Source organism: Porites lutea, chromosome 9, assembly GCF_958299795.1.
Source record: "Porites lutea chromosome 9, jaPorLute2.1, whole genome shotgun sequence".
Taxonomy (NCBI): domain Eukaryota; kingdom Metazoa; phylum Cnidaria; class Anthozoa; order Scleractinia; family Poritidae; genus Porites; species Porites lutea.
Window position 1 is genome coordinate 10,044,335 of NC_133209.1, and position 10,000 is coordinate 10,054,334.

The 10,000-nt window shown below is 36.4% G+C and overlaps 1 protein-coding gene across 1 annotated transcript in view; it reads left to right on the forward strand.

Moving 5' to 3' along the window:
• Positions 1-9,559, forward strand: part of LOC140948870 (uncharacterized) — a 13,178-nt gene extending 3,619 nt beyond the window's left edge. Inside the window, exons 3-6 of the mRNA XM_073398138.1 lie at positions 6,421-6,453; positions 7,159-7,278; positions 7,411-7,455; positions 9,402-9,559. Coding sequence (XP_073254239.1) covers positions 6,421-6,453; positions 7,159-7,278; positions 7,411-7,455; positions 9,402-9,559 — 356 coding nt within the window. The remainder of the gene's footprint in view (positions 1-6,420; positions 6,454-7,158; positions 7,279-7,410; positions 7,456-9,401) is intronic.
• Positions 9,560-10,000: the final 441 nt, after the last annotated feature.

Here is a 10,000-nt window from a genome sequence, read left to right on the forward strand (position 1 = left end):
TAAATAAAAAGTTGCACAGTGTTGAGTGATGTTATGCTCTCCATCAAGCATTGTCTTCAGCATTGTGCAACTTTTCCTTTGTGGGAGGTGTGATTTGTAGCAATTTGATTTATAATGATTAGAAATCAAATGCAATTAATGCATTCATTGTAGGAAAACCAGTTTACAAGTGTTTAAGTGTTTCAAACAATAATACTCAGTAGCACAAGCTATCCAGACAAATTCAAAATTTTATCACTATTTCAACACTTCAATTTATTCTGGGTTAGATATTAAGTTTGAAAGAAAAAAAATTGTGGATACATGTAGTTTAATGTGAATTGAAATAAAAATAACATATCCACCCCAAAAAACAGTGATTATACATGTGCATGCAGGGCTGTCAAAAAGTTTTCAAGTAGCAGGCTGATAATGAATAGAAGGCAGCTTTAGAACTCGCACCAAAGGCACAATTTCTTGAGTGCTGAGGCATCTAGGGATATCTTGGGTCTCTGAAATGGCATTTCCAGTGGTTTCCAAGAGGTATTTTTTTCCACTGCAGATGCTATGTTGTTTTGCCAGAATACTCGCAACACTGGGAACAATGCCATAGAAATGTTGCAGGAATTCCACAACATCGCATGGTTTGAACGTTCCACAGACCTAAACCTGTTCAATGTCATTCAAATTGGAACACGGATGCTTTACAATTTTATTCAATGGTGCTTATTTTTTGTTGGCAGTTATGGTAGAAGGAGAAAAGTAGCCGGCTAAGGATGCCTACCTAGCCGTGGTTTGGGCCAGCTACCGGCCGTTATTGACAGCCCTGGCGTGTAACATGGTAAATGCCCAAGATTTTAGACATTTTTGTTCTGGTTATACACCAAATTCAAATATGGCGGACCTCTCGGCCGACCCGGGTCTAGTTGCGTGAAAGCGAGGCTAGTGAGGCCTCAAGAGTTTTGTTTTGACTGTATGTCTTAGCGATTGAGTTGATTGATATGGTTTGCTTCCAGTTGTTGCATGCCTGAGTACCACCAAAAAGGGGATTTTACTTTAGCTGGAACAACCTTTACTTTCCTGAGGTCTTTTCAAAAAGAAAGTTAAGGATTCATGCAATTCGGCTCGGTGATGGGAAACACTTAACAGCAAAAACACAAGTGCGCTCGCTTCACTTTCTTTAGGAGAGGGTACTCACAAAAGTATTTGAATGAAAGAATTTTCGTAAGAAATGGTGCTGTTCTATGATTTTTGCATGGTCTGTTATTTATCCAACAAAAGGTAAGCATTCTCAAGAATGGGAGCATCCGCTGTCAACTTTAAGATCTTTTAGATTTCAGCCTGGAAACAGCTGCATTAAAATATAACAATAGTGACGAGTGTGAATGAAACACAACAGGGTGGCAGGCCTGTGAAACCATGTAAGAACCAGAAGAACACGACATGTTTGAAGAACAGTCCTATGATCAAAGTGCACTGAAAAACTTAACAGAGGAACTGTGGCGAACTAAGAAAGTAAGAAGAAGGAAAAAGGTTCTGGCAGGGAAAGAGCGTGCAAGTATTCGAGCATTGTCAGATTTGCCCTTGCGCGTGATCTATTGATTCAACTTGTCGAAGGGTTTGCTACTTTTATGGCACTGCTCAAACTCTTGAACACAGGATCGTGAAGAATGTGAAAACATTCAGCCTCGTTGTAAACATTTCATTCACAGAAGTCTCCCTGAGAGCTCCTAAGGATTGCTAAGTTGCGACGGCGGCTTCACTTGTTCTCAAGAATGTTTACATTTCCTTGGTAATAAGAGAATGGAGGAAGTGAACTTGAAACAGAACCATCTCTCAGGAATTCTCCCATTAAATAGTTTCATGAGTCTTCTCTTCTGAAGTGAAGCAAGCTCACTTTCGTTCTTTTGACTCCATGATTGTAAGGTACTTCCATTTGCCGTGCCATATCGCTTGAATCCATTTCTTTCTTTGTAAAGAACCTTTTCAAAGGGAAGATAATCAACTTTTGTTTCTGCTGGGGTTAAATCTCAAGGCTGCTGCCTAAGAAAAATTTTTGGGAGCCCTTCGGCTCCTAAAATAAAAAGTTAACAGCCCAAGCCGCGTTTCTAGGAGCCCAATTAAAAAAGATCAGTAACTTTATTAACCCTTTGGTGACAGCCGGCGAGTAGCGAAAAAACTGCATTTTTCACCAGTTCCTCTTCTTTGCACAGGTTTTTGGCTAATTAGCATAAAAATGGCAAAAAATGAGTTTTGCAAGAAAAAAGGCATATTTTTCGACTAATCTGACGCAATTAAAAAGCTTATTTGTTTGTCACGTATGCGCAAAGGCCAAAATTTGGTCCTTTTTTGGCGAATCTATTTCCATCTTTCTCTCTCGCTCTCTTTTTTCCTTTGCCTTTTTTGTTTATTAGCAGTTTTGATGCCAACTTTATCATCCTTCTTTTGCATAGAATTGTGGCTGGCTGACTTTTTAGGAAAGGGGCAAATTAATTATTTTAATCTCAAAACAGTAGTATGTAAATAGCGAAATTGGCAGTGGACAGTGAGTGTAACTCTGTCAGGATTGGTCAGAATATCCAAAACGTTCTATCGCTGGAAACATTTATCTTTGCTGACGTTGTCCCTTACCCATTTTTACCCTGCAAGCAGGGGCCCTTGGATCTTGCTAGGTAAGGCTTAAAGAACGTTGCATGATGAGACAAAACCGGAACAATACTCGAGACAGCATAAACACTGACCAACAACACTTGCGTGTTAAGTTTTTAGGTGATAAGAAAGGACCAATGAAAGGTTTTTATCTAGAAGTTTGGAAAATTAACTCTGTATTTTTGTATCAATTCTATCTTTTGAACTATCAACTTTGAACTGTTTATATATCTGTGAAGTTTTTATTTCCATGCATCGCATGCGACTGCATAAATTAAACATAGGCATGTCTTACATGCATGAGCTATTTTGAATGCTTCAGTGATAGGTAATCTACTGTTTTAATCCTAAATTAAGGCTATGTTTTGTGCAAAATTGGGCATTGCTGTACGTTAATGAAAACGAGAACTGCTGCTCATAGCTGATTCGTTCCTCATACTACTCAGGGCTCAAAGTTTAAATTTGAGTTTGGGAGCACTTGTGCTACCAGATGTAAATGTTTAGGCGCACTGCCGAAATTTTAGGCGCACAGCTGAAAATTTTAGGAGCACAGCTTATAATGTTGGGAGCATCTATTTCAAAAGAAAAAGTAAAAAGCTTAACAGTGCCACGTTTATTTGTCATCTTCAGGTTGTTACTTTTACTTCAGTTCTGTGATTGATAAAACACAGCTGATTTGCTACGCAGTAATACCATTGTGATTTTTAATACTTATTTCTCTTTTTGACAGTACAGTTGTGACTAAAGAAAACTTACACTTGAAAAACAATTCAAAACTGACAACAATGAGTGTGTCAAACGAAAATGAAAATTAATCTTTAATGAATTTGTTAAAAGCGCAATGACTTACATGAAACTGGATTATGACTTAAAAAACTTTCTTACCTGGAAAAAAAGGCTCTTAATCCGCACTGTTTTTGTTTTGATTGACGTTAAAACTGAAAGTACGTGTTTTGTTCGTAGCATATATTTGCATGTGTCAGCGGTGTTTATTACAAAACAGAAGAGTCTGGGATGGAGTAAAACATCGAAACAAAAAAGAACATTCGAGTTCATAGAAATCCATTGGGAGAAAAGACCAATTAAACATACACCGTCTTTCTAGTTCGAGTTCGTAAGTATAGTCGGAAGTAAGTCAGTCGCATTGTGCCTTGGGTTTTACGGCGCACAGGTGTGATTACACATGAAATTTTAGGCGCACGACCAAAAATCCAGTCGCATATGCGCCATTTAGTCGCTAACTTTGAGCCCTGCTACTGATTCACTTTTCTTTGTCTTTCCTCCAGACATCTGGTGGAAAATAAACAAATTGTTTAAGTACTATGAATATCAACTCACCAAACATAGCTTAGAGGGAAGACTCAAAGGTTTCAAGGTTTCTTCATGGTTTTTAAAAATAATGAAGGTCGTCGAAGACCGAATAGCTTAGAAATATCACGATTTTCATCATTGTTGTAGATGGTTGCATCATCATTGTTCACAAGGTTGTCACGTGCAATTCTACTTTGATTAAACAGCATTAAGTCTGACGACTTAATTCTAAAGGTTATAAGTTATTGCTTCTTAAAAGAAAAGAGCCTTTGCTTAGGCACTAGTTACAAAACCGAAAGTGTCTTCATACGTTCAAGTTACTATTATTACTGTAAAAAGCAAGTCTGTAGTTTGCACGTGCAAACCACGAGGCTTAAATTTTTCAAAGGCCCTTTTTGAGGGGCTTAATTTTGGAGGGGCTTATGTACGGAGGGAAATTTGCATTTGAAAATCTATTTGGTTAGCCTTATTCTAGGTAGGAAATTTACCATTTTTCTTTGTTTCACTTTGCATTTGAGGGCAATTTCCAAGTACAAGCCCCCTGGGGGGCTCATACTTGGAGTTAACAGACGGCTTTTTGCGTTACGAGTTTGAGGGGGTTATATTTGGAGGGGCTTATACATGGAGTGGCTTATTTTTGGAATTTTACGGTATTTTGTCAACTAGCTTCTTCCTTTTTTATTCCCTGACCACTACCGTTTCGACTTAAGTTATGCATCTCTACTGATAAAATAAAATACATTTCCATAACTATAATAACTCTTAATCAGCAAGCATGTATCATGTTCCTCACCTAATTCATGTTTTTTTGCCAGTACGAAAAAGGTCTGTTGAACTTTGTATGCAAGAGAATAAAGATTGTTTACAGGATTAACAATACTCGCCTTGCCTTTCAACTTCTAAAACAACAATTTATAGGCCGCAAACTTCCGAATTAAAGTCCATATCTAAATTTAAGTTATTGTTTTATTGGACGAACATTGAAAAATTAATATATGATCTTTTATACTCTACCTTGAAGCAGGTAAAACAGAACTCATGAATTATGAGGTACGTGCATTGTACCGCCCGCGATAGCTGAATTAGGTCAAATGTCTTGAAGCAGCACCCACACTAAAATATGGACCCATCATCAGCTGCATCACTGTACTTAGCATTTGAATCATGAAGATATTTCAATGCCATGCTTCTAAACACCTTTAGCAGTAATAAAAGAAGTAAAAATTCTGAAGAATCAAAAATGTCTCTAAGTGCCCTTGTTTGACCTTAAGCAGTATCATTAACAGTTAGATGCCAAAATCTGATTGGTTCTTATGCGTCAACTCATAGTACCTTCAACCTTATTGGCCCCTGTAACAAACATCTGAACATACAAAGCCACAAAGATATGTATGCCCAAACCACTGACATATGAGCTGTTTTTTCCAAATAGCAGAAAAAGAGAATGAAATGCGATCTTGAATAGCCGCTTTCAAAAACTGAAATGTTTTTGCCAGTTTTTCAAAAGTTACCACAAAACGTACAGCAAAAAATAGGGAGTCATAGATAACGCTGAATAAAGTAATGATAAAAGAAACCTCCGAGTGTATTGTTCATGTTCGTAGCAAGATAGAAAATACTACAAATTTGCAAAAGTTAATAGCATACTGAAACCACCGATGTCACATGTATTGAAACCAGCTTGCTTTTCCACAGATCGTGACTTTTTATCAGTTTTACCTCATACAGTAGCGACCTAACATTTCTAACTCTGAAGGGAAAGTCATGATTTTATTATCGAAGACTTTTAAGTCTAGCGCAAATTTTGTGATAGTGAAATACACAACACACAAAGGGCAGGTTGTGTCAACTGCCAAATTATGGTAATTCACTGGAAGAAATGTGAAATAAGTTATCAACCTTGCTGGGTCTTTTCACCAGAGGAACAAAAGTATCACTTACAGTAAAGGTTACTGAGTATCAGATATCTTGGGGCATGCTAGGTTACAGACTGAATTGGATGACACAAAGTTCTGTTACCAGTTACTATTAATCATAACTGTAACAAAATGTTTGATATTTTAGGCTTTTTTAAAATTAGAACACGAGTTTTTTGGCTAGCAGTGACAAAAAGCCATTTAATTGCACGAGTGCAATGGCATGTTCTGGGTCTCCGGTCTCCAAAAAAATCTTTTTGACCTTCGGGCCGCAGTTTGGTCTAAAAATAAGGGGGGGCAGGCCCCCCAGGCCCCTCCGCTGGATCCGCCACTGCCATCCATCAGTGAACTGACAAAAATAATGCCTAAGAGAATTACTTGAATGAAATGTCATAAATCTGTCAAAATAATCATCATCAAGTTTATATTTAGTACAATATATATAGGAGATATAACTTTAATTTTTTATTATTATTACATTTCAGTAGTACATGTGTTATGCAATAAGAAAATATGAATAACTGAATACAATTAAAATCTGGTTGATATCACTTTTTGTTATTAGAGGGACAAGAAGAGAGGGAAAATGCTTCAGGAGGTAAGGTTTTTGAACTTTTTCAATTTTCATTAAGTGAATATAAGGGGTGTGAAACACTGGCACTTAATTCAGGGGCCTACTATAAACTGCAAACCCAGCAAATAAACCACAATAAACTCACTCCACTTTTCAGAACATGGATGCCTTTGAAATGCTCCCATCATAAATAACAAAAATGTTTTGATGTCTTGCATTCACTGATGACATGAATATATTATAGAATAGCAACCATAGATTTAAGTACAAGAGGCCCTACAGATGGTGAACCTTACGAGCATGATGGAAAGAAATCACCTTAACCTTGTAACTGAGGTGCATTCTCTGAAGTAATGATGCCACTCAGCCATTTTCTTGCTCATAAGTTTAACCATTATGTTAAACAGTTCATTAGCACTATGTGAACTTAAAGACCATAGTTTATCTACTTACAATGTATTTATATAAATCATTTTTTTTTTTTAAGGCAGAGTGGTGTGTGTGGAGGGGGAGGGGGAGTGGTTGGTCTTTTCTAGGTACAGTAGTAATATATAGAAGACGAATAGAGAATAGACAAAGGATTGTTTTTATATCCCCGACAAAAAAATGACTGAGATATCATTTGCTAGAAGGCTTTTAGCCAGGCAATGTTCTCTTCTTTTTTAAGATCCTTGATTCTGGTCAGTTTTTGCCTACTCCCTAAGCCCATGTTTTTTCTACGAATCACAGGTATTTGGAATCCATGTCAATCCAGTCCATGCTGGAACAATGCAACATGTCAAGGAATGGAGGGTTGGAGATACAATTGCACTTGTATGGAAGGATTCTCGGGCAATAACTGTGAACAGGGTGAGTTAGACCTGGCAAGGTGAAGGCCAGGGTTTTTAAAGCTATGGAGATTCATGTATGTGTGTGTATGTATGTATGTATCATTGTACATGTATAATAATAATCAGTGATGTTTTAACCAACTTCTCACAGGTGGAAATCCAACTCCCGAAGTACATCCTTCTGAAGCACAGATCAGTAAGTAATGTCATGTATATTGTCAGAGAAAATGTATTTTTAGCAGCTGCATGTTCAGTTATCAAAGTGGGGTTGATAACAGCTTCGATAATAATTTTGAGATAATTGTTGGTAACTTGTCAGTATTCTTGGCAATATGAGTGGTGTGGTTACATCCTGGAGTGGCCAATAGACAAAAATTGAAATCAATAAAAATCGTTAGCAATTAAGTGAGTGATTTTTATCGATTGATAATGGAAATGGTGAAAATTTATCGAGGGAAATCTGTGAATGAATTTCAGACATCCCTTTGACTCGAGGGGATGTCTGAGATTTAGGCTGGGACTCTTTACTAAGGTTGTATTTCTAGTGATACTTGCCTGAGAGAACTGAATGTAATTATAAAACTGAACCGTTTTTGTTATTATGTATAAAATGAATAGTTTTAGAGAGAAGCTTGTGTGTGTAATAGGTTCCACATTTCTCATTTTCATGTTTGTTGATCAGTTGTTACTTGTGGATGTGTTTTCCCAGCTGTATTATCTGACTCGTGCCAAGAAACAACCATGGCGGACTTCCATTATAAATCGATAATACAGGGCTCAAAGTTAGCGACTAAATGGTCGTGTATGCGACTGGATTTTTGGTTGTGTGCCTAAAATTTCATGTGTAATCGCACCTGTGCGCCATAAAACCCAAGGCACAGTGCGACTGACTTACTTCTGACTATACTTACGAACCCGAACTAGAAAGACGGTGTATGTTTAATTGGTCTTTTCTCCCAATGGATTCTATGAACTCGAATGTTCTTTTTTGTTTCGATGTTTTACTCCATCCCAGACTCTTCTGTTTTGTAATAAACACCGCTGACACATGCAAATATATGCTACGAACAAAACACATACTTTCAGTTTTAACGTCAATCAAAACAAAAACAGTGCGGATTAAGAGCCTTTTTTCCAGGTAAGAAAGTTTTTTAAGTCGTATTCCAGTTACATGTAAGTCATTGCGCATTTAACAAATTCATTAAAGATTAATTTTCATTCTCGTTCAGTTTTGAATTGTTTTTCAAGTGTAAGTTTTCTTTAGTCACAACTGTACTGTCAAAAAGAGAAATTAGTATTAAAAATCACAATGGTATTACTGCATAGCAAATCGGCTGTGTTTTATCAATCACAGAACTGAAGTAAAAGTAACAACCTGAAGATGACAAATAAACGTGGCACTGTTGAGCTTTTTACTTTTTCTTTTGAAATAGGTGCTCCCAACATATTAGCTGTGCTCCTAAAATTTTCAGCTGTGCGCCCAAAATTTCGGCAGTGCACCTAAAAATTTACATCTGGTAGCACAAGTGCTCCCAAACTCAAATTTAAACTTTGAGCCCTGATAATATCAATTTGACACAGCAATTTAGATTATCGATTTTCACCGATTTCTGTTATCAATCGATAAAAATGACTTGATTGCTACTGATTTTTATCGATACCAATTTTTATTGATTGACTACTCCAACAAGAGTAATCAGCAACAGTATCCTTCTTCAAAAGTAGGTTGAGTTTGATCGTCCGGGTGAAATTAAGAACCTATTTAGCCTAAACTTCCAATAAGTACTCCAAAGTATAAGAATCTATTTTGCCAAACTTCAAAAAATCTAGGGTTTTTTTTCGCGGTGTTTTACTGTATTATTATTATTATTATTATTATTATTATTGTTGTTGTTGTTGTTGCTGTTATTATTATTATTATTATCATTGTTATTATTGAAAAAAGTTTTACTGATTTTTTAGAGTTATGTTTAAGCAAAGCAAACAAACAAGCAAACACAAACAGGTGGGAAAAAAATTTCTTAAAATACAAAAAGGCCTGTCTGCACTCATAAGGTAGTTGTTGTTATGATTAACTCTTTGAGCAGTTCAATTTATTTGAAGTACTGCTGTAACCATTTCAATTCTACTTGTATTTTTCAGGGGGCAAGGACATGCCAAGTCATGTTATTGCAATTATTGTTATTTCCTCCATTGCCCTTATCCTGTCAATCATTGCACTACTGTATTGGAGACGCAACGCAATTTACCGGAGGTTAATAAGGAAAGAAACGCAGGGGCCAGAACTATTTGGTGTATAGTCTGAACAAAGCCTTACAGTTTAATAGTAAGTAAGCATCATGTTTACAGCACATGACTGAGGTTTGCTGTTTTGCACTGATCTGAAAAGGATTGAACAAAAAATTACTGTTGTTATTATTAGTATTGTTATTATTGATTTATTGATTGGTTTATTATTGTTTTCTTGATCTAGCCTGAAAATAATGATAAAAATAATAACAATATTAATGAACTTTCTTCATGGAAGCCCTGTGATCAATTTAGTAATTTTCCATTGATATTTTTCAGTGATTTCTTGACTTGTAAATCTCCTCAGTGATTGGCTTGTTCAGTTCTTTTTGGGATTATTGGTTCTAGGTGTAGATGTAAACAAACACCAAACATACATATTGAAAGGCAGTGTGTAAAATGATGTGATATGATGTGATGTGTTCATCTCTGCGGTTTGCTGTAAATTTGAT